General features: G+C 37.0%; 1 protein-coding gene across 2 annotated transcripts in view; it reads right to left on the bottom strand.

Annotated features, from left to right (window-relative positions):
• Positions 1-26,360, bottom strand: part of KLHL42 (kelch like family member 42) — a 44,638-nt gene extending 18,278 nt beyond the window's left edge. Inside the window, exons 1-4 of one of the 2 annotated variants that reach the window (XR_004161172.1) lie at positions 25,277-26,360; positions 21,207-21,400; positions 15,475-19,351; positions 14,838-15,003 (exon numbers count right to left, since the gene is read on the bottom strand). Coding sequence is in view for 1 of the 2 variants with exons in the window: in XM_010716266.3 (XP_010714568.1) it covers positions 18,909-19,351; positions 21,207-21,400; positions 24,913-24,947 (672 nt within the window). In the remaining variant the exon portion in view is untranslated. Of the gene's footprint in view, positions 1-14,837; positions 15,004-15,030; positions 19,352-21,206; positions 21,401-24,912; positions 25,087-25,276 lie in introns of those variants that run through there. The other variant, XM_010716266.3, reaches the window with a different exon arrangement.
• Between the last annotated feature and the right edge of the window lie 13 nt (positions 26,361-26,373).

Raw genomic sequence — 26,373 nt, forward strand, 5'->3', positions numbered from 1 at the left:
TTACAATTTTTTAACACTATCTAGAATGCTTCATGCCAATGTGCAGATTCTCCACTTCTGAACAGATAGATGGATGAGACATCACTTAAAATCACTTCACGTTTAACATCATCAGAAGCTGCACAGTAGAGGAAAAGAGGACCAGGAGGATTAAAAAAAACAAAGAAAACGACGATCCCTCTGCCCCCTCCAAAAAGCAGGTTAAGTCCTGCCTTGTGATACAGGAGGATAAGTGATTTAGGCCCCGACTCCCTTTGTGTTTGTCTATTTTTTCCTCTGCACCCTGATCTTCTTTCCTGGAGAGGAGCTGTCACCAATGTGGGCTCTGAAGCTCAGTGATTTTCTTAAGCCCACATGGCTGCTCAGAGAGAGAAGGTATATGAGAAACCAGCTCAGGCACTTCCCAGTCTGGTCACTCATCAATGGACCTATTATCTACACAATGCAGTTTTTAACAACCTATATGAAAGACCCATACATATTAATACACATGGCACTCAATTTATTTACCTCAAAAAGGTGAAGAGATTCAAAAATTCTGACTAGTGAGTAATTTGTGCCAAAATAAGGAAACAAATGTGAGCTTTTCTTCCTTCTAGGTTATCTTGTTACTTTTACATACTATACAGCATGTATAGCTACTGACAATAAAATTTGAAAGCAACTTTGCAAAATATATTAAAAAAACTAGCTGAATTGTAAAAAGAGTCATCTCTAATAAAAAGTGTGTATTTAGTGGATCATTCCTTATGCATTGTAAAAGCACTGGAGTTGCAGAGCTGACAAGCTGCATCAAGTTTTCCATCACATTTCCTTTTGTCATGTGGAGAAAGCAAGCAAGGCCTGCTATGAATAACTAGGACAGGAGTGGGCAAGCACCCACAGTGGTAACCCCTGTTCTTCCCTTCAGGGCACCCAGATCATGGAGGTTCAAGGGTTTATATCTACCTCCAGGTTGGCTGATTTCATCACACAAGCAACCTGGCTATCCCAAGACCAGTGACAGCTGAGCTTGCAGAAACAGTAGGAAACGAAAGCCTCCGTTCCTCTCATATACTTCAGTCTTTTGCTGGAAGTTTCTATTACCTCTCATCAAAACTGACACCTCTAATTCAGAAGAGAATAATTATATGCAAACAGAGCTACACCCTCAATAATCTGTAATTTAGAAAGAGTGGTTCTGTCAGATGTGACATTTGCTAGCTGAATCTGTTACAGTGAGCCAGAGCTAGGCTTTTGTACTGCTGGCTGTATGTACAAGTTTGGCTGATTTTACTTCACAGGTAATGGGCATAGGCAACTTAAGGAAACCTGCAGAGGGTCAAAACTTTGTTTAATATTCCACTAGCACACACACACAAAAAAAAAAAAAGGAGTGAGGAGCATTTTCAAATCTGTTTCCAAGGTTAACAGCAGTGCAATTTAAAATCAGCTATGTGTGGCTTAAGAACTAGATTAATATCTGATGAGTATTTTAAGCAGTGGTATGTTAAGTGAATTAGCTCCTCAGGTTTGTACCTTCTTTTTATTTCTCCATTTATTTCTCTTGATTTTTTCCTTTTTTTTTCCTCTCTTTTTAAATACTTATTAGTTTGTTTCTTTTTTTGTCTTCTCTTGGTAATCATCTTTTATTCTTACCCTACTGCACAGTCATTGTGCCCTCTACCTTAGTTTATTCAGGCCAAGAAGTTCGTGATATACAAGTTCTTCATCAGGCAATCACATACTTAAGAAGCACAGACTACCAATGAAGAACAACTTCCAATAGACAGCACACTGAAAGCAGATGCTATCCCCGTTTCCAAAGCTTGGATGCAGACAATCCATCAAATGATACCAAATATTATTGATGATGTTGATACAGGTTGTCAGTAATTTGTCACAAACTCTGTATAATTTGAGTTGACTAAAAACAAATCTGAAAACTATTGGAAACAGAAACCCATATATACACTACAGATTTAAAACAAACTCAATAGTTTATGGGGGAATGTTCTGCATTGGGAAGCTTTCAGAGACGTTATTAGAGAAAGGCTTTTGTCTCAAATTTCTAGGGAGAACCTAGGGATGTATTTTTTTCATATGCTGTTTTCTATAAATTCTGTATCTTATAACCACTAAAAATCCAAAATGATAGTGAACTTCTAAAGTTTTCAGTCAACACGCAGGTTTGAAATAGAGACACAAAATACATGCCCACAGCCACAGAAGATCTTTGGGAAATGCATATAGAGCATAAGCCATAGCACTAAAAAATTCCAATGAGATCAGCTCATCTAGTGTCAATGAAACTAAAGCACATCAAGATTTATGATTTAATTACGAGCACTTAGGGAGCAAACATTTGTGTCTGATACTATATTTCTCAATTACTCTGATATGTTTAATATTTATAAAAATGAAATAATTCCACACATAGAAAGAACAGGGGTAAATACAAGCTAATGTAATACTTGACTGTTGTGAAGTAAGGCCACATACAGAGGTTGAAGTTTAAAAGGATTTTAAAATTAGAAGTAGAGTTTCTGAGTCTAGCACAGAAAAACCCTGACATTTGCAGTGCTGAGAGCAGGCTATGAGAGGGATTTCTATCCTGGTTTCCCACCCAGAAGAATATATTTACTGTTCAAACATTTTGAGGCAGGCACCCATGGAAATCAACGGGAATTCTGCCATTGGTTTTAATGGGAGCAGAATCTGTCCCTATGTGTAAATATACAGAAATACTTTTTTCCTCCGACTGTTACTAACCGCCATCACAACTGGATGGAACCCGGTTTAAACACTGACGTGGGGCGTCTTTACCTCAGGAGTCTCCAATGATGTGCAACCTTAACACCACACCAGCTGCCAGTTGAAGGCTCTGAAATGGTGATTTTAATCAAAATCTTTCCTTTCAAATCTAGCTTACAGTTTACTCACAGTGCAAAAGTGCTTCTCAGCACTGGAATTTTCAGGATGCGATGTTGAGCCAAATACTGCAGGCACAGCTTGCTCATAAGACAGCAATCTTGTGGCCCACCTTGGAGGCTGTAATAGGGCTACTGTACTCAGCCTCCCACCCTTGGTGAAGCCCACTAATAACATCTGTTTTATAGCATTCACTCCTGCAACCTGCTAGTTCCTTGGCTCTCCCGCTGTCATAGAGAGGATGTGCTTTACTATGCTGCAGGTCTGGTGGAAAGTTGTCAGACTTCAAGCCAAATGTAAAAGCAGCCAGTGCTGAATAAATGACTTGAAGTGCTTTCTCCAGGGACTCCTTCCAGGTCCCAGATAGGCAGATTTGGCCAGTGTTTGTAGACAGTCTTGCTCAGAGGCAAATTAAAAACCAAAATACAGACACTGTTTGAAAAACATCGAAAGCTAGACTCAAACATCCACCGTGTATTAAGACATTCTTATATAAAAATAACCACAAGGTTACAAATTCATATTTTCCTACTTGGTGAGACCAACTGCAACCAGGAATAAACCTGGATATGTGTGGGGCGGATTGCGGCACTGCCATAAGAGAAAGCATAAAACTGGAAGCTGAAAGCTGGAGGGATTAAAACAAGGCACAGTGAGACAGGCAATTGAAGGAGCAGTGGGTGGCATGGGGAGAGGCCCCACCTGCACCAGCCCCATGAGCTGCCCTGCTAAGGCAACAGAAGCCAAATGAATGCCTAGGCTTTAGCAGTTAAAGGCTAGTATGAGGGGATAGAGCAGCACAGAGTGAGTGCAGAAGAACTGTCAGTTGGGAAAAGTGGAAAGAAGAAAAACTTCAAGCCAGTTTTACTGTCAGATTTTATCCTGGAGAGCAGCAGCCTCAGATGAAATTGGCTAGCCACCTCCCAAATCCTCTAGTCATCTTTTTTTGTAAAAGATGTTCTGATCTTTACAGCATTGCAATGCAAGTCTGTGTCTTATCAGCACAACTGTGCAGGAAGTGTGCTGTGGCACAGAGGCTGGAATGTGCAGAAAAGTCACAAGCCAGAACATCCATCAAAATCTTGATACTGACAGACCTCAAGCTGTGACTCCGTGAATGATTTTGACAGCAACTCCATCTTCTCCAGACCACACTCTCAAGTGCTCAGTCATTCCCTAATAACATGCAGCTTGGTACTTCTCAAACCTGCACCAACTCATGCCAACATGAAAACAGTGGCAGCCAGGGATGGTTTCAAAGCAATCACACAATCCTCACCTTAAAGCATGTTTACAACTACCCCTTTCTGCAAGACAAAAATAAGTTCAGCAGATATCTTCATAAATTTCCTTTTCATCCTTCTATTCCCCTTCACTGCTCATCCTGACCTACATCAGGATCAGATAGCACAAGTCATTTCTCTTCTTGTGTACTATGTTATCACTTCAAATATTCATCAACTCAGAAATTAATAACTGTTTCTTCATGTTACCCCAGTTGCAACCTGGGACAAACATTGTACAAGAAAGCTAACTGCACTGGCGATATTCAGATGCAAACAATGTTGGCTTATAAAAAAAAGTGTCAGCAGAGCTAGACTATAACAACTGGAACAAAAATGGCAGAAACAACAAAATGAGAAACAGAAATATTGCACAAGCAGGGATATCTTTGGATAGCAGTGGACTTACTGCAAGATACTTTGGCAAAATTCACTGTCATGAGTTTTTGCTAATTTGGGAGCATGCAATTAAAATATGATTGTGATTACTACATTCACATCTGAACAAGTTTAAATACAAAACTTTCATCTGTGGAAAAAACTAAATGCTCTTTGACATGGATTTTACTTCTTCTATTCAAATCTGGCACTCAAAGCCCAGAAGCTTGTCTGCTTCTTCCAGCTACATTGAATAATAAAAGATATCCCCACTTATGAATTCTGTTTCACAGGGCTTTTTCTCTCACTTCTGTGAAATTGAACCCTTTCTTTCATTATTCTTTATAATCTTTACAGAATTAAATAGGTTCTACAGCATCCTCATGGAGAGTTTTCATTTTTACTTTCCTCTTCCATTCTCACCTTTGATACCGGTGCATTATTCACTCTTTTACCTTCAGAATTTTCAATTCATAGTAGTTAGTGCTCTTAATTACTGGCATAACAATCTGGCCCAAGAGCACTCTTCCGGAAAGGAAACACTTTAAAAGCCTGCTGAACTGGGAGTAGCATTCATGCTTGCATTGCATAATGATTACTCAAAGAAGACTGGTTTTGCCTTAAGTAGAACTGAGCACCTATACAGAGTTACCAGAGTAACAGAAGAAAATAGAATGTTGGTTCCCCAGTCTCTGAAGAAATAAATTCTCGAGTTTCCTTCACCAAATGGACAAGCAACTGCCAATACTGCCTGGAGAATAACTTGATTTTTAAAAAAGATTTAGAAAACTTAAATTCTGTGGATGTCCAACTACCTGTTGATGACATGGAGAACAGAAAACATTGTCAAAAATTCTAATTTAAAGTAATATTGAAGTACTAATGGGCTCACCTTTCTGAACATAACAAGAGACTGCAGACTTCAGACCAGTTTTCTTAAGAGATATACTATATACACAGGTTCTAGTCTTGATGCATTTCTTTGTACTTGAACTGATCTTGATTGTTGGATTATCTAGTTGAAAATGATTTGGTTGTTTCATACATACATTTCCTTACAGGATGATCAGCTGAGTACACTTCTCAGCACATATGACAGACCTGCTTACTCTCACCCTCTTGTTCTTCATTCTTGCTTCTACTTGCTTCTGGGACACATATTTTGCAAAATTTTCCATCTTCATCTAGCTTTCTTACTGCTGCTAGCATTACTTTTTGTTTATCATCTCATCTACAAGAGCCAAAATCATTCTGAAACTTAAGAGCTTCCCAAAGTTCTACTACTGCCTTGATGCTGACAGTGGTTTGCACATTAACTTCGGTTATCAGTTTATTCTTTTCTCCTATTTGATCCCAGCCATAGTGATCACATTCAGATCTAGCTGAATTACAGAAGTGCTAAGTTACAGAAGCACAAAGAGCCTCTCTAATGATATTTTGTGTCACTGCTGCCTTCTTAGCGTGGCATCTTCCAGTGTATATCCTAGAGCTATGTGTCTACTTGAGAATCTGTTATCATGGTAATGTTTGGAGTACTTTTCATTTTGTCTTCACTCTTCCTCACTATTTTCATCCATGCAGCAATCAATTTTGTATGTGTTACTGTCCCTATGACACTGAAATAGCAAAACAAAGAGGATTCCACACCTCCATGACTTAACAGAATCTCTCTAAAAGCACTTAACATCTCAAAGTTAAAATCTTAGATTTTTTTTTAGGTTTTATAGAGTGTATTGCTTGTACAATTATAAATGCTTTCCCATTATCTGGATTTGGGAATCATTTGAAATGTGCCATAAATATTACTGGAAAAACCGGTATCCCCGAATTTGGTTTCCAAACAGATATTCAATATAATCTTCAGTCATCTTACATCTACCACCGAGACAATATTTGCCTACTCTAAAATGCTTGCTATCAAGTGGAAAGTTAAATTTTGACAAACACCATCACAGCTTCACTACAATGTTGTGCTTGCAGGAGAGGTTGTCCATGATAACAAATAATCTGTCAAAATGTGATACCTTTATCTTACTTAAAATGATTTTTTCAAATTATAAGAAAAAAAATAAATCAAAGATTCTCAAACTTTTAAAAAAGTCTGCAAGCAATTGAAGTTACAACAAGAAATTCTTCATATGCTTACTCAGGGACAAATTTCTTAAAAGGTTATAGATGAAAGTCCTTTCTTCAAGAAAGAGTCAGAGGTTATAGTCAGATCTGGGATACCTTTATTACTGAAAAGAGATGCCAAGGTTTATTATTCCATATCTAATTTGTTGTCACAAGCAGTTCAAAACTATGCAGTTCAGTTCACATTAAAGCAAGCCAATAAGGCAGTAAGAAAAAAACCAACAAGGATGTCAGAGCTCAGGGATATGCTCCTGGCTCACTGGGAGCACTTTCAAATTGCACAGCATCAGAGAGAACAAGTGCTGGAGGCAAAAGCATAAATGAGAATAAGCATAAAAGTTAAACAGAATATGATCACATATGTGTGCATTATTTTGTGTCTTAAAGGAACGCTGCTATTACAAGCCTATGATCACATCATGATAAAGTTGCAAGCAAACACATCATATTTTTGCCAGTGATCTGTGGTCTCTGGAATATTTTGACTATATGGGAAAATGAAAGTCAATCTCCCATTTTTGACAGCTAAGAAGAGCTATCCTTCTCTGAATTTTCTTTGAAGACTCTACAGTCCACAAATAAATACATTTCATGAAATTCCTGTATCTTTAGCTGAGGAAAATCAAATTCCTCATTTTAAGAGGTGCAATGGACATGTAGGACAGAGAAGATAGACCTACAGTTAAAAACAGGATACAGTTGCAAAATAGTGCCTTGAGAACATAGGATATGAAAGGCCAGGTTATACTCTGTTTAGCAAATCTGTACCTTGCAATTAGCAGCATACGTTAGTGCAGACTGCATCTCCTTGCACAGGGAATTATTACTTCTATTACAAAGCCTAAGAAAAGGTTTTTCCATCATGATCAAGAGCTGTGCAGATACGCAGTTGAAATAAGCTCACCATAGCTTTTTATTTCATAAATAACCAGAACAAAACCTTTTAACTAAGACAAACCCACATATTTATTCTAGATAACAGGCTATTTCAGCAATGATGCATCAGTACTGCAAAAGCAGTGGCAACGCCTCGCATCAACTTCCCCCCTACCCCTGGGGAAATCTACATCTGTGTTCGAATAAGTTAGATAACTAAATATTTACTGAAGGAAATGTATTATATGATAAATGTTTATAGAATGCATACTATGCTTTTTCAAAAGCAACACATTTAAACTGAGGAGTAGGTGCATAGGATTTATCCTAAGTGTATGAGTTTTATTTTTGGAAATGTTCCTAAACAACACAAAATATGACTTCTTATAACAACTGATAGATGAGAGTTTCTGTCAAAACTACATGTAGAGTTGAAAACTAATGTGGGACAGAGTATACAGACTGCTCCCAAAGTGATGTCTCCCATTTTATTATGTTGGTCCAGAGGCAGATGTTAATGGTAGGGCAGCAGATATTCCCATCGGAATTGTTACTTTTTTTTGTTATACTACACTGTGAGCACAGTGAGCTGGTGTGTGGTGTGTTTCAGCAGTGGTGACAGTGATGTGAAAGACAAGCCATGTTCCAGACAACCATGCAGGTTTTTATAAGTTTGGCACGCAGGCTCTTATTCATTGCTGGCAAAAATGCATACCTAAACATGGCGACCATGTTGAAAACAAATGTTATGTAGTTGAGAATTTGCTCTATCAAATAATGTTGTGCTCTTTGTATCTGTTGCAATTTCCATGGAAATTAAAAGGAGGTATTACTTTTGGAGTGACCTACATAAATACATCACTAAGAAATCATTAAACCCATCTTACCTAGGGTGTAGAGTCATATAAAATTTGATAATTTATCTTTTTGTTTTTCAAATGATAAGATTATTTTAGTTTCTCTGTATTTTTACATGCTGAAACCATTTACTTTGTAATTATGGAATCAAAATCAGATCAAGTCAGAGTGGCTTTTTGGAAAAGTGAGTTCCAGATCTCTTTTAGAATAAACTTCTCCTAAATTTAAAGGAAAAGCTTTGCAGAGATAACAGTGTAAGAAAGATTTTTGGAGTAACAGCCTGCTTCAATGCATGTAAAAGCTCATTTGTGTACACATATACAGATCAAATTAACCAGAAATGAACTACAACCTTCCTTCAGACCATCAGCAGCTAGACAGATGAAGATCTCAAAGATTCTGCCACAAATCGTAACTTGGCACCATGGCCAAGCAGAGCTGGCTGAAACTTGTGCAGAAAAGAGGAATTTCACTCTTAGCTTCGGTTTGCTGTTACCACTAATGAAGAATAATTCCTTTCTGAGCTTGAAGAGTAGCATTTATTTATTAAACAAACAAACAAACAAATAAATTATTCTACACTATCTATTTGACACAGCACAGATTAAGTTGTCTGCTACCCAGAACAAGCCCACTGTGACATATTCACAGGTTTGTAGGAATGGAAAACATCTCTGCCTCTGCAATCTAGCCACTTGAGGAATACCATGGCATAAAACAATAATTCACTTCTGCTGTGAAGTTCTTACTGCTTCTTTATTCATACCTCTGCACAACATGGAGAACTGTGATGGTAAAGCCTCTGAAATGACTTTTCCAAGAAAACCAAAAAACACTTCATATTATTCTTCAGCTGCCAACTCTTCTTAGCATAACATCAGCTAAATAAATTTTACAGTTGGCAATTCTGAGAATCCAAGAGTGTTATACCACGACATCAAAACTGATATTAGCTCTACAAATCTGATATACAAATGAATACATTTTTTCTTCCAACAGAAGGTTATATTTTAAATGCATGATGGTTAGAAGTGCAGTAAAGAAATTGGGTCCTAACTGTTTCTAGTTGCTGTTGTCAGAACATAATGGAGAGATGGAAGTGCAAGGCTGCCCCCTCTTCCAAAAATCATCTACAACATGCACAAAATTTCCCTGACACAGAAAACATTAGGGGACAGAAGAAGAAAGGAAAGGGTGAAAAAGGAAAAGACATCTGTTAAAATCTGATAAAGGAAACTCTAAATAAAGTAAAGAAACCAATCGAGAGAGGACCAGGCTCAGAGGACACAGCATTAAAAAAATCATTTGAATACTATAATAGCTGAAAAAGATTTAGAGAAAACCTACACACAAAAAAGTGTGCATCTGAAAACAAAATCTTCTTTTTTTGTATTGTACAGATAATTTACAAAGAAACAGCCACTTCTGTTTCTCTGCCTGTCTCTTCAGCTGAATATGTACTCCCTTTATTGCTTAGCTGAAAGCTTAACTACATCAATACTGAGTTGTTTTCCTATGTCATACTATTCTTGTTTACTGATTGCTGCTCAGTAGCTCTTAATATGCACATACAATATATTTTACAATCTCTTATCTATATGTTTTGTTCAATACATTGAACAAAAACTATGGAGACTTGGGCTGGAAGAATTGCTCTTCCACACTGGAAGTCCCTCACTGCTTCAGTCCAGATAACGTGGGTTGAGGGAGACTACCCAACTGAATATTTTCCATTGAGCAAATAAGTGTTTTGCCACTAGGGTTTTCAGTGTTGTAGAGCATTAATGAGAGGATGGTACTGAGAAGTCCTTAGTAAAATTTACAAAACAAGCTCAGAATGCCCAGTTAGAAAAAAATCCAGGAAGGCACTAAGTGCTGAACTTACAAACATCACATTCCTTGCAGAAATGTCTGAAATGTAATGTCCTGATGCTTAGACATTGTAGGTCATACTTAAAGACCTCTACACCTTTTTCATAATTCTATGTAAATCTGTATCAGTTGAGCTGTACCTACACTGGGACACTAAAAATCACAGAATCACAGAATTGTAGGGGTTGGAAGGGACCTCTGGAGATCATCGAGACCAACCCCCCTGCCAAAGCAGGCTCCCTATACCAGGTCGCACAGGTAGGCGCCCAGGCGAGACTTGAATATCTCCAGAGAAGGAGACTCTGGCATACGCTATACTCCAGTTCACATTTTTTTGGCATCAAAACATGTCCTAGATCTCTGACTTCATTTGATGCTACAGCGTAAATGCATCTTAATTTGACAAAAAGACAGTTAAATTTTACTATTCCAGTGGGTGCACCACCCATGCTTGCTATAGAGTCTGGAAGTCAAATCCCAAACTTGCTCTCCCTGAAAAAAATCTTACAACTGCTCTTAAGACCTCCCACAGAAATCAGGAAAGAATTAACGGGCTGCTGAGTTCCTAATATGTCCCACCCTGTGGCACCTGAAGGAAGCAGTTGCTAGATCGACAGAGTACCTTAAGAGAGTGAGTATCCAGCTTTAGCTGAATGGCCTGAAGCCAAGAGAGACTGAACCCTATTAAAATCTCCCTGTGATGAAGGCCTGACAGAAAACAAGTGATTTTTCTGGCTGTCAGTGACTTAGGGTCCTTGCTCCCACAGGGGAGGAAAGTATTACTTTGTTTGTTTGTTTTTAACTTCTATTTACCATTGGAAGAGAATCAGCAGAGTGGGTGAAAGAATTAATGTTCTTCTAAGTTTACTTTAGAGATCAGAGGACATACAAGTGGAACTTCTCATGAAAAGCTGCTGGCAAACATGATTGTAGACTTGAAGGTGTTGGAGAGTAGATGGATCAGGTGAGAATCCACAAAGAAACAATTTCAGAGTTCCTACTGAATTACAAGGAGTGTCCCACAGGGTTCCATCTTGGGACCGGTACTCTTTACCATCTTTATCAGTGACAAAGATGATGGGATTGCAATTTTGTTAATTACAAACAAGTTTGTTGATTACACCAAGCTGAGTGGTGTAGCTGACACAGCAGAAGGAAGGAATACCATCCAGAGGGACCTAGATAAACTTGAAAGGTGGGCCCTTGTGAACTGTGGGGGTGGTGAAGTGCTGAAACAGCTTGCCCAGAGAGCTTGTGGATGCCCCATTCCTGAAGGTCTTTAAGGCCAAGTTCGATAGAGCCCTGGACAACCTGATCTAACACTTCACCCAGCAGCTGGAAATCCTGTCCTTGGCACGGGGTTGAGATTTGATGATCCTTGAGGTCCTATCCAACCCAAGCCATTCTATGATTATGCTACTTGGAAAAGGGACATTCTAGGGGCATTATGGGCACACTGATTAACAACAATCATTCCTTAACAGTGAAAATAGTCTCTATAACTAGTCTTGAATAGTAAGTTCCACACACTGACCCACTTTCCTTAATAAAATAACAGTGCCAGTAAAGCCCATGCCCAATTCCTCACCGATAGATACAAATACAGCAGGTTGTAGGACAGAGGGAAATACTCTTGTTTCATGAGCTGTTCGATAAACATAAAAGCATAGACCTGAAGTGGGTTGCTCTCAAACTGTTTATGCAGCTATTTCACATTGCATGGTTATCTGCCGAAGTTCCAATTCTTCTGTAAATAAATCTTTTGTATCCATACATTGACTATGTAAAACAAAAATGATAGGTCTCTGTTCCACTCAGCATCTTGTGGTGTATTGAAGTGTTGCAGCACTTGACAGATCCAACTATCTACACACAAGATTTTTTCCATTTATTTTATCAAAGAGACATTGCAGAAAGAAAAAAAAACAACAACTCATAGTATTGTAATCTAAAATAAAACATGTTCACCAGATATTCCCAGGGAAACATAATTCTCCTGAATATTTAGAACCAGTATATTTGAAAGACTTGTGTGAACAGTGATAAGACAACACACAATGCAGATGGGGCATATCAGAGATCACACTGTAAGAAAATTCTCCAAGTCTTTAGGTTATGCCTCTTCTCTTCTCAGCCAACTGTACAATTAGCATCTTTTCAGAGTCTTTCAGAGTTGATTAATTCACTAAAATACGTGCCAAATTCAAAGCTATTTCTGATTCACTATAATCAAAAGGCTTTAGATCCAGATCTATTAAAAATATTAAATAAATAAATAAATAAAGCCTTTCTTCAAGTCCATTGTGCATTCGCTCCTAGATATACAATAGGGCTTCTGTAATTCCTGCTGCATTTACCATTATTACGTGTGTTAAGAGATAGTATGTCATGAAAAGTCATAAATGCCACTCAAAGAGATATACTGAAGCTGAAAGTAGGTTCCTGGACCTGCTAAAGCAGCAGTTCTGATAAGAGATCATATTCCCATGAATAGTGTATTTTTACCTCATCACTAATATTTTCTTCCAAATGTACATATGCCTTACCAGAAATTATTGCGGTTGCAGGGGAAGAGAGGGGAAAAGGGAAAAGGGAGTTGTTATTTTAAAAGCATTTAAAACTTCTTCTACTTGCTTCCACATTTGAAAATTGCTTATGCCTGGAGGTTAGAGAATGGCTATTCCTACGCATCTGTTTTCTGACTTCATATTCATCCCCACCACCCCAAATCATGTTTTTATGGGCTTCAGAGCAGTTATGAGTTGCTAATTTATAACAGCAAAATACACATTTCAGATGACAAAGTTCTGGTCTTCACAATAAATCAAGGCCCTACCTGTTAAAGGGCAAAATTTCCCTTGCATTGCTAAAAAGACGATAGAATGCTATACCAGACATATGTTGTAAGCCCAGTAGAAAAAAGAGAACTGCAGTAAAAATTCCCAAAGATGAAAACAGAGTCCCTTTGATATCACTTCCAAATGGTTGACTGCTAATAGATTTTCTGATCTCAGTAAATAGTGTAAATAATGAAATTAGACCAAGTTCTAAAGGAGAATAAGTAACATCACTTTTTTACATTTCAAGCCACGGTGGCTGAAGTCTTCTTGTAGAACAACAGATAAGATTTTACTATCTTTACTCTGCTTAAATCGCTTGTACTATGAGCATTCACTAAGTACAATAACATATTCAGGATTCTAAATAATTGTGTTTCAAATTATGACAAATAAAAACTAACCGGAAAGTTTATAGGTTAAGTCATTTTGAAGATCTGAGAAGTTAAAGTTAGAAAGATTCCTGGAAGGAGGATATTAGGTTATACCAAAAGCTACATAGCATTTATGAGTAAAATGCAGAGGAACTTTTCATATTCACAGAAATCTTGAACAAGAAGGGCTAGAAATAATTCAGAAACAGACAGAAGCTTACAACATACAGAAAGTTGACAGTTTCATAAGAAATCTTATGTCAGCAGTGATTTGTGAACTGATAGTATCTCTTAATTCAAAATTGAGTATTCCAGTACAGCAGAAGCACTGAATTTAAGGCTTGCCCTGGTAAAGTATTTCTCCAGTCACAATGGCTGGGTAATATCTTCAGGCAAATATTGGTGGGGCAGAGTAAACTACTTAATTTTGGAAAATTATTTATAAAGATTATCTTATCATAAAGGCATACCCTTAGAAACATCTGGAAAATATCAGACAGTGGAAAATGAACAATAAATCAAATAATCACAAATTCCAAACAGAATTTGAAGTGAGGGAGTGAGGGATTAAGGATTCAGAGAGTTTGCGTTTATTGTTAAATCTTAAATAATGGTACAAGTACCATCAAACAGAGAATGCTCAAGAGCTGAACACCTTTCTCTCCTATCAAAGGTGTTGAAAATGTACAGAAGATAATTGGATACTCTAAAACTGGATGTTGTCTAATCTGCCTTCCACTAGAAAGAGGCAGTAATTGCAGTGATTCATTTTCTTTTTATAAAAAGGTGAACAGTCTGTATTTCAGTAATGAAAGGCTTCTAGTTAAAATAAAGGAACTGAAACTTACATTAAAAATACTGATATACTTAGGACATTACACGTTATTGATAATAGCAATTGGCTTCAGAAAAAAAAATCATAAAGAATACATAATTGGGATAACAAGTTAAAAATGTGGATGCATTACTCAAGTAGTTCACAAAATTCAGACTCCATCCTTCCTTTGGTGAAAAAAAGACATTATTACACTACAACAGACTCTAAGTTGATTAGAGAGAGAACATACTCTGAGAACATTAGTATTGTAGAGAAAAATGTTTAACCATTCTTCATCTCATCTTTTACTCATGTTCATAAGTAGGTATAGGGAGCCACCCTTTGGTCATTATCGTAAATGCAAAATCGATACAGCATACTATGGATGCTGACAGTTTCCGCCCTTAAAGGACTTTTGGTGACTCCTTTTAAGTTCACTGGTAACATTGACAAATATCCCAGGGATTGTCACTGGTTTAACATCGCTTACAGTATGTACCTTATCTTATAGGGGTGATTGTGATGATAAATCTCTGCTCTTGTAGGTCTTCGAGCACGTTGTACGCTGTCATCACTGCAGTCCGTGACTTTCACTCTCACATTATTGATATGGGTCAATTTCCACATATTCTGAATCTCTCTAGCATTTCTCACTAAAATGATGACTAAATGAAAAAAAGAGAAAAAAAGTAGCTTAGTAGACTTAACTTCTGAGAGCCAATAATTGAATAAATGAAAAAAAAATAACCTGAGTTACAAATCACTTTTTCATCTCAGTGACTGACAGACACAGACCAGTGAAAATGAGACTAACAAAAAGAAAAGGCCAACAAAGTGTTATCACATGACTTCATCCAAACAGTCTGGACTCTGATGTAGGACAAAACTCTCAAAGAATGGAAAAAATATTCAGCAAAGTAAGTTCAGCTGACAGGGCAGAAAGAGAAGTCTATGGACATTGGCCAGGGAGATTAAACTTAAGCTCCACATAACTCTTATTTCACATTGAAAACCACAAACCATTCCTGGAAAGGAAGAAACTATTATGCTCTCTCTTATGCTTGATGTGAGCAACCTTTCTAAACACTTCTCTATTTTATGGGAAGGGACTAAAGTTCCCAGAGTTTTCCATTTACCTTTCCCTCAGGACTTAGAGGCTGTTGTTCTTCCTGTTATTCTTTCTTTCAACTTGGGATCATCCTTTACTATAGTCAGCTTTTACTGGCTAGTATCAAGCAGACTCAGTCCATGAAGATGAAAAGTGGATATGCAAGCACTGGATAACCAAGCCACGGCAGGAAAGTAGCAGTTCTAAATTTGGATACTTGAGGCAAACTGCAGGCTAGTAAGCGACAGAAACAAAAGAAACAGATAGGAAATAGCCATCAGTTCAAAATGAAGATAATTAGCAGAGACCAAAAGGAGGTTACTAGCTGTCTTCTATCTTGCCACTTTCTATCAAACAATTTTAACAACTAAGTAAATAATTACTGCAAGCAGGATATTTGTTCTTCTTCACACCTTCAAGAGATCTCACAAACACTGCCACACCACAAAAACCATGTGTCCCTGCATGATCAGCATTCTTACTCATGTGTTGTCTTAGGGAGTGAAGACACAAGCAGGTAGAACAATCTCTCCAAGGCCACATGGTAAGTTAGAATGTGGATATCAGGATAACACTGAAGAATTTTGTAGCTGGTGAGATCATCAAGACCATTGCTCTACACTTCAACTGTTGTTTTTCAGAAGAAGCTTTTCTGTCTGTAAGATAGGACTTTTTCCCCACCAAGAAAGCAAACACAGCACACAGAATCACTGAACATTTCCACTGGCTAAAAAGCAGCTTTTAAACTACTCGCTGCTAGTAACTCTAAACCATTTTTCCTTGCCCAGAAGGGCAGAAACTGTTCAGTAGTGTCTTATGTGGAATATTAAATGTTAGAAAGAAAGAAAATAAGGGCAAAGGACAGCCATTACAGGTAGGATTTTTTTCCTGATTTACGAGGAATATCCATTGCATATTTTTGTGTAATTAATTTTGTTTAAAAACTATATTTCAGCCTGTAGTTATACAGTCCACTTAGCTTAATTAGTTTCATACTACTCAATTCAACACCAGCTTTGATTTGCTACTGTAGCACAGTTAATTGTCATTATTGATAAATTTTCTCCACAGATTGATTGCACTGTCTGATTGCATTTACAGTCTGAGCTGTTTTCTATATTTGAGCAGGTTCTCCACATTTCTTCATGGTCACCTAATTATCAGAAGCTGAAACCAACACATATATAATTCCAGTTTCAGAAGGCCTCTCATGAAAAAGACCACATTAAAAGCACCATATCACAGCTTTTATAGTAATGCCTGCTCTACAGAATGGATGAGTTTGAAAGGATTAGACATACTAAACTGAAAATCTGGAAATGTGAGTTCTTCACAGATAATTTGCCAGGTGAGAGAATGCCACAACTCAAATATGATTTCCTCCACCATTATTAATCTGAATTTACTAATGGATTATAGTAGGGTAGCGTACACGGAAATGAAAAGGGAGGAAGTAAAATAATGTGGATGAAATAATTTATAACCAGACAATAGAACAGTGCTTATATTTATTCTAAAATACTTATAAAAGTTAACAACAAATCACTTAAGAGTTTCAGGAAAGTCATCCCATTTCTTCATTGTAGAAAAGCCATTGTTTGGTCTGATGCAATTTCCATAACACAGCAGCCGCTCAGTGCATGAGGTTTTCAAAGGAATGAAAACTAACAAATAGACAAAAGCTAAAACTTGTGAAATTCATGCATACAGATAAATGGCAGACACTATCTGGGGCTTAAGCATAACATGCTCTGCCAGACTGCAAAAATTCCACCCAGAAGGTTAACCCTGGATATTCAAAGTACCTTGCTTAGTGTCCACACTAGATAAACAGTTTTCTGGAATTTTCTATTTGGGTTGCTATACATGATCAGAAGTATCAATTATGCACCTAAGCACAGAATGTGCGAGAGAGAATTGTCCGATAGTTCTCCTAGCATCAATTTAATTCAAGATCATGGAAAAGATGGGAGTTAAAAGAGCCTCGAGGGAACCATTGCAGTCTATTCCTTCTCTGCACAACAGGCATCCATTTTCAAAAGTCAATTCAGATTCCTGAATTTCAAAAGGGGAAAAAAATATCTCCCCTTGATAGGAACACATTCAAGTGAATAAAATCTCATCATTTCAAGAAAGAACTGGCACAAAATCAACATAAGTGCAATCTATTCAATATACACCTAATCTGGCTCTCTCTTTCCCAAAGGCTGCAGTTGTGAAACCTTCCCATGATAATAAACAAGCCCTTCAGGAGAAAGGAACCTGTCAGCTCCAAAAAGGAAAGTGTCTCAAGCAATATGCAGAAACTAGGAAACACACAGAGAATCCATGGTGACTATCCCCTTGAGTTCTTTGGAAAAACTAACAACTTTAGGAAGCAAACTGGTTATATCTACCAGGCTACTGGTAAAACAAGAAAGTTAACATCCACATACACCTGTTAGAGCTGGTATCATAAGGAAGTTGTTTACAAAAATAAACCCTGCCACATCAAGTGATTCAGTCTCCTCTTTTGCCCTAGGTGACTGTTATCAAGCAGTAAGTGCCTGGTGCAGATTCACTGCAGTGTGTACTCATGTATATCTTCCTACAATGCAGCTTGCTGCTAACATCTGTTTCTTTGTTTCTATAATTTGATTTTTAATATTCAGCACTGCAGCAAACACGATAACTAAAACTGAAAATCTTCTGGAAGATGAGCGAACTCCTTCATTTGAATTTGAAGACTTTTTACCTCTGTCATAATGGCAACCATAAATTTTGCTAACTGCCATTAAAGCCATGTCTAAAATCCAGACAGAAACTTCAGTCTCCAGGTAATTCTTCCCAGTCTCTCATGAAGCACTTTATGACAAAAAATTCAGGGCATGTTTCTTGGTGATAGCTACTTGTTGGAACCCTTAAAACTCTCATTTGTGACTGTAGAAGAGAGAATAACATGAGAAGGTAAGCAATTTTAAACATTATGCATTCAATAGAACACAGTTTGTGTAAAAATTGTATTTAAAAAAAATAATTCCTTTTTTGATTTTTTCATAGTATTTTACATAGTATTTATTTTATTGAATTATATTCACTATCACTGTGTATACTCTCTCTTCTGAGTTGTCTATAATGATGGAGAATAAAATGAAAATAATCAGTTTTGCCTTTGGATATATCCTACTGAAATATCCTTCAGTAGTTACCAACATAAAAATTTACGTTTAAAGTTGTAAACAATATTTGGTAAAATTTAAATACAAAATAAAAGAAAATTAAACAAACCTTAGAACTGTTTCTAGAACCATTGCTCTTAATAATGATTTTGAAACTTTTTTTTTTTAATTAAAAGAATCAGTATTTTATGCCTATGTTATGCAACCACGTTACATTCTGAAACTGGAATTACTTAGAGGGAGTAATATTTCTTCTGAGAATGATTAATGAGCTGCAAAGAAAAACCTGATCCCATTACACATCTCACAAATCAGGCAAGTACATAGAACAGATCAGCATGTTCTGTCCAAAGGCTGGAAAGCGTCTTAGTGACTCCCAACTGTCTGTAAATATATTGTACTTCAGAAAAACACGGTGCTCCAAGCTCGTAGATAAAGTAATATCCCTACTCAATATATAAACTCCATCGTTGTGTAGAGTGCAAGTCAAGTTAAGACCCGACTTTGATGTGTTCTCTTTGAGGTAGAGCCATTCTTTGGTAGCAGTGTTATAAGACTGCACAGTTAGCACATCTTCATTTTGGCTGGATTTTTGGTTTGGTCCAAGTTCATGAATACAACCTCCTACTAGATAGATTGTTTCTTCAACAGAGACCATCTGTTGTTTTCGAACGTGGACATCACAGAGTTCGAAGTTGGTCCAAGAATCAGAAGTAGGACAGTATTGCAAGATGTTCATATTCCTGTCTGAAACAGAGGAGATAGATTTACAAATAAATAAATGGCACTTATGGAGGAGTATTCTTTCTGTTTATGAACTGTATTAGCCATTATTATGGACAGTGCAAAAGGGTAAGTGACAGGGAAGAAATAGATTACTGAGAACTGTGAGTCTTTGCCCCCACTGATAAAGCTAGGACATGTTATTCTATCATAGCAGGAAAAATTCAGCGGCTGCTGTCCTATTAAATGATGCAAATGATCTGGGAATTTAGATTTTAGCAGCATAATTCCTAGCTATTACCTAATAATTGCAATTTTGCCTCTGGTTGATATGCAAGATATTTTTAATGAAAAGGTAAATTGAACAATACTCTGCTTGGTGATCACAGATAAATTATCATAATAATTGTATGCTTCATTAATAGCTGTCAAGTGATGATTTATCATCCAAGCTTAACTTTGCTTTTCAATCCACAAATCAAAGTTTTAGGGAATAACATGCATAAAGCCAGCTACATTCCATCAAGTGGCATGGATAACCTAAGGGTTCATTTTCAGTATCTCATAAAGAGAGAAATATACAAGGTCAAGCCCATTTAAGGACCAGGAAATCCATGCAACAGTACCAAATAGAGGTAGAGAGAGAAGCTGAAGCCCTATTTCTGCTTCAGCTACAACTCAGTGGATGTGTTTGCAACACTGTTATTCTGCGAAACTGTTACGCTACCTCCCTGATTTATGGCACAGGAGACCAGGGCAGCATCCCCATTGAAGGCTTCACTAAATTAACAAAGAACGCACTTAAGCTTTTAGATAGTAAATTCAGTTTCAACCTCTGGAGACCAGAACTTAAATACAAACCCAAGTGACAAGTGGTAACAGGCTTGCAGACTCCAGTTTGGTTTTTCAATAAAATCCGCTCTGTATTACAAGCCTATTCTGCACAATGACCTCCAGACGAACTCCCAAGTGGAACAGCAGATGGTGACACACTAACAAGTGATGTAAGAGCACAGGTATAGATAGTCATAAATATAACTGGATTGTCATAAATGAAGTTCACGAGCAGCATGGCTTAGGAGGTGCTGCTACAGCATTTTCTTGCACTGTAATGACTTATGGTCATTGCTTATTACTCATCTTCCTGTACACTTAAACCACATTAAATTAAAAAAAATAGGAAACATATTAGCAGTGCTGTATAAAAATGCTGATCAAAACTCCACATATAAATGATCTTTGCCTATAAACAATGAATAATTCCCTGACTCACTAGGGTGGCAAAAAAAATCCCAACATTCCTGGAAACACTAAGTTTCCATGTCTTTCTACAGCAGTAGACTGTAGAAAAAAATAGGATGCTACTGTTGAAACAAGGCACAAGGAAGTCTATTGTGATGTAGCCCTCATTTACTCAGTACAAAGCCCAAGTTTTTTTATATGCACAGGAAAACAAACAAACAAGCAACCTTGAAATGCTATATGAACTATAACAAATATGAAAAACATTATGAACAATATAGACTTTTTAATATTTTTCCACAAAGGTCTACCTGTTGAGACCTTTCTTTCTACTACACGACCAAAGTCTAAGAGGAGGAGGACTAAGCTGGATTTTGAAGTACCAATTGGTCTATTTTATCGGAAGAGCAGAGCTGCAGGTTCAAATATCAGTTAGTCATATGGGAAATTACAGACAGCTATCCAGTTTTCGAATACTTATGTTTGGCATGCAGAATTACGGCTCCTAGGTATAGCCTGTGAAAAAAACCCACAACCTGATGTCAGTATGACAGAACTAATTTTTTTATTTCATTTCATGGGTTTGTTTCATTACACCAATTGAAAATAATAATTAAAAAAAAAAAAAGTTTTCTACCTCGTGTGGTGTATCCTCCAATAACGTAAATCTTGCCCTTGCACTCACAAGCTGAGAATTCTGCAAGAGGATTTGGCATGGATGCTACAAAACTCCACCAGTCATTTTCTGGGTTATAGCACTCCACATTGGAAAGGGATTGACCACCAATGGCATAGAGCTTTCCATTTACAGCCAACAGCTTAAAATTTGACCTGAAAGACAAAGATTGCAGCATTGAAATAGGTTAAACAAATGTACAGAAAAACATAAGAAAGAAACGTCTTCCCAATCAGGCTCCAACACATTTATCATCACACCATACCAATTCATATATTACAGAATCTGAAGCGTCCAGTGCATGTCCAAAATTCTGTAATTATACTTTAATTATTCAGGACAGCAAACAGTAACATTTTGATATAAGTGATATTGATGCTGAGACTAATGAATATTTTATTTTGGATTTCAATCTATGTCGGTTTGAGCTGTAAATGTTTTGTTAACTAATCTGTTCGGTAGACGACTCATTTTTAATACCAAAGTACATTTTACTGAAGTACCTTTACTACAGACAAATATATTATGTATACACACAGTCAAGAGGATTATTTCAGTTAAAATTACTGAAACTTCAAACAAGACTATCAAGTGTAGGAATGCGTACACATGCTAGTCTGTTACAGTCTCTTTAATAACCTTAATAAATAGAAATGTAATGTGGTAAACAGTGAATTACACTCTGCAATAGAGAAAAAAAGAGAAATTCCCGCATCTCATCTAGCATTAAGAGTGCTAAAGACACTCTCCATCCTAATGAACAAGATGTATCTGTAAAATAATGTTCCATTCATAGCTGAACAAAATACACTGCACTTCATAGACAATGATCTGTTTTTATTTCTTATTCTACTCAATTATGTTGTTGTATTTTATCCATAACTAAGGGTAACTACCCAGTTACTGAAGTGTAAGAAGCCTTACATCTCACAGTTTTAAGACAATATAGAAATAAGTAGTCTGTGGATAGCAGAATGCAAGCGTGGAGAATCTGAAGTTCAATCTGTTCCTTCTGGCTATGGAAGATGGTCTACCAAAGTCCTTCTCTCTTCAGAAAAAGTCCTGCTTACAAGTCTATACCATCATCTAAGCAAGATTATTCCTTCTGTACTGCCCATTTCAAGTCAAATCCATGAGATTTTACCACACAGTATCCTGATTAACTAAGTGCGTGAAAATCATTGGCATGCAACAGATTAACACAAAAACAAATGGGGAACTGCATTATATCTGTAAATCTGTGGTGCATAAGCACTGCACTGGCCTGCTGAGCTGTAAAGTAAATTTCATTCCCCATGAACCCAAGATTAAAAACTTACCACCAAGCAGTTTTGCAGGGTTTTATCTGGACAAAACAAACCTCTAGCTGCAGACTGCTCTGCAACTTCTTTTCATTAAATATATTCAGGAAAAAAAAAAATTGTTTCCAGATGGAATCATTCTGTTCCTGTCATCCTGATAAAGCTTTGAAAACTAAAATGCTTCTTTGAAGGAATTCATTGCTTTTTATTCTTTTTTTTTAAACTGATATTTATGATTAGGTCACACTGTTCATTTCCTCTGTACAAGAATTGTTTTCCATATTACAGAATTCAGAAAAATATGGTTATCAATAGTGGGCACGAAATGAGGATAATCACTTCAAAAACATAATTATTTTTAAAGTAATCTATCCCTTGTAAGACTTATGGTGGAGAAAAATAGTTCATAAGTTAGCAGAGACAAAAAAGAACAAACAAACCAACAACAACAAAAACAACCCAAACCATAATAAAACTTCATTTTCCAAACATCCTTTAAAATCAACATTAGAAAGTCTGCAACTTTGTGGAGATAGTAAAGGTTTTTGGCTTTCAAAATGAGTTCATACATACAGAGACGGTGTTTCATTATTGTAAATTTTTCTAGTCACATTTAACATGCTAGTTGCTCCAAAAGTAATGCCTCCTGTTTATTTCTGTGGAACTACAATAAATGCAAAGAGCACAAAAACACTATCTGATAGAGCAAATTCTCAGCTATTGAACACTGCTTTTCAACATGATCACCACCAACAACTACGCACTCTCACCTGTGACGAACAGGAGCATGCATGCTGCACGTATATGGATTTTTATCCACACCAACAGAAGTGACACACTGTTGCTGTCACCACTGCTGAAACACACCACTCACCACCTCACTGTGCTAACATCCATTGTTTGGTCTCCATATGTTCAGCAACCATCAATGGATGTCAATTAGGTGCCATTTTTTCCTGTGTGGAGGAATTCAGTTCCACACCTCTGTTTCATAGGCACTTCCATGTCAGATGCCATTTTATCAGACTGCTTCCCTGCTGCTATCTGTCACGCAGCAATGAAATTTAATGGCTTATGAACAGGAAGGTTCAACCTGTACTGCCATACCACCAACATCCACCTCAGATGTTGTGGACTAACGTAACAAAATATGAGACATTACTTTCAGAATAGCACTTGTACATGCTATAACTTCTAGAAGATAAGACATGAAAAACAAGTGTCCAAATACAAAAGAATTCAGGTTTCCTAATTGTACTTGCTTCTCTAGTAAGCCAATAATTTTAACTGCTGGTTGAATGATTTAACCACTTCCAACATTCATTAAAATGGATGACAATCAGTGCAAGTATCTCAGATTTATGGGATATGTTACTCAAAAGCAGCAACAAGTATCCACTAGCATGCTTTACATGAATGTTTGGACAATGGCCCAATACATTATGAAAAACTTCTCCCATTCACCTTTCCATGCCAGTAACATTATGGAGAGAGAATATTAAGAAATATTTAGTGTATTTTTACACTCAGTGTGATTGAGAAGCTGGAAACAACAACAACAAACATGGAGCCAGCTCTCCACAACAAGCTCTCCATAACAAGTGTTCCATGGACTACAGCTTGGAAACAACCAAGCTCAAGAGTTTGTCAGATTCAGCTGTGGTAACTCCACTCACTTATGCAAGTTACCTACACTTGGGAATGTGAAATACTCTCTAGTGATTATTCCTTCTTGTTGGGATATGGCTATGTCTTCTGAAGATGTTCATTTCCTCTAGAAAGTAGCCCCAGGAACACAATCAAGAGCAGGTTTTACAGCAGTTCAAATTGCAACTTTTTTCATTCATTGAAATAAGTGCAGAGTGCTTCACGCAGGAAGGAAAAAGAATCTAATGTACAAGGACCAAACAGTCAGAATGCATAACTTTCCAAACATTTTGTGAAAAGTGTAGGTTGTTCAGGATTGCATTAACAACCATATAACATGTCTGTAAGAGACCACTGGCTATGAAGAAGAGAGCAAGTTCTCTTTTTCTTCCACTGACAGACCTTATTCATTTAGTATATAGGAAGTTAGCTTAGATATTAAAGCGGATTTTCTGATCAGGGAGGTAGCTAAGCATGGAAACAAGTTACTTCCAAAGTTGCATGAACTGTTCTTTATACATTTCTTATATGACTGCAGAACACACTGCTTCATACTTGAGCTTTGGAAGCACAGATGATATATTTGTGATAGATGTGACATACATATTTTTTATCTGAAAATTTTTGAAAAAAATTTCACTCCAGCAAAGTGCAATTTTAAAGGGGAAAAAATGATTAAAAAAAAATCAAACAAACAAAGAAAGAGGAAGTTTCCTAACCCATTACCAATCCCTAGGAACATTCTCTCTTGCATTCCTGTAAGAGTCCCCAGAGTGACAGCAGTTCAGGCAGAGATGGCTCACAAAAACCATATTCAAAGTGCATGTATATAATCTCAGCCAGGGGCTTAAAAGGGTCTTCCAAGAGTAGAAGATTTATCTGCCATGAGTGTGCTGAAAGAAAGTAAACATGAAATACACAGCTGTGACTGGAACATGTAATAGAAATCCTACATTATTTTTATATGGTCAATTTAAGCAGCCATCATACAAAAAAAAAGAAAAAAGAAAAAAGAAAAAGAAAAAAAAAAGAGTATGGAAAGGTACTGAAATACATGACTTGAACCTCAAATTTCCTTATTACCTTCCTATCCCCAAAGACCCCAAGTAGTCTTGGGCAACCTTTACATGAAGTTTCTTCCTCAAAGAAGTCCATGTAGTTCTCTGAAGACACTATTCCAAGCACAGCAACACCTCTAGAATGAAAAAAAATTAGAGATCTAGAAACTATGATCTGTTAGGGATTATTTATGGCTGGTATCAGATTTAGCCTCAGATGATGAGAAATTCCTGGCTCAGACACCAGCTCCCTATGAACCTGGGCAAATTATTTTATCTAATTTGTGTACGTATAAACAGGAAATAATATTTTCTCAAATTTATGTGGGCACTGCAGGAATAATATATGGGAGCTACCTATTATGAACAAATTTAAAATGATTGTAGTAAGATCTCTATGCCTAGAAAGAACTAAAAGTTATAACACAAACCAGAGTATTCAGCATACATCTGGCAGTTTTCTCCTATTTAGAGGTAAGTTGGGAATATTTCATCTATACACACATAATGGATCCCAACATCCTCGGTTTCTACATTATAATAAAGCAAATAATTAAAGATAAAGACATTGTAGGATTCACAAGTTTTTTGAGGGCAAAATACTTGCTATATGCAAATGAAATAAACACAGTTACATCCATAACTACATTCATAACTCCTAATCCTTCTCTTAAAGCCAGCACATGGCTCCAGTCATAAAGGCCAAATCTAAATACTGCTAAAATGCTATCTGAAGTCAAACCCAATTCAATGAGAACTAGAACTTTCTGTCAAGGTATGTAAAAGATGCACCCACAATATGTAATTGTATCAGCTGACATTAACTAGCTTGGTAGACAGCCAAACAAGCCAATTACCTAAGCAGCATACTAGGCAACTGCCCTGCTTGTTTTATTGCAGCACAACAAACTAAAAATGCAATGCCAAGCAAACTGCATCTCATCTAATCAGCAGATTGGAATCAGTGCTGCTCCTGTTGAATGTAAACACTGAGTACAAAAATTCCCTTCCCCTGCTCTTAGCTCCCACAGCACAAGCCATCCTTTTTGAATTCTGGCCCCAAGCTGCTCAGCTGGTCAATCTGGTATCAGAGAGTTGAAATGTTAGGTTAGAAAAGTTAAA

Source organism: Meleagris gallopavo, chromosome 1 (genome assembly GCF_000146605.3).
Source record: "Meleagris gallopavo isolate NT-WF06-2002-E0010 breed Aviagen turkey brand Nicholas breeding stock chromosome 1, Turkey_5.1, whole genome shotgun sequence".
Classification (NCBI taxonomy): Eukaryota; Metazoa; Chordata; class Aves; order Galliformes; family Phasianidae; genus Meleagris; species Meleagris gallopavo.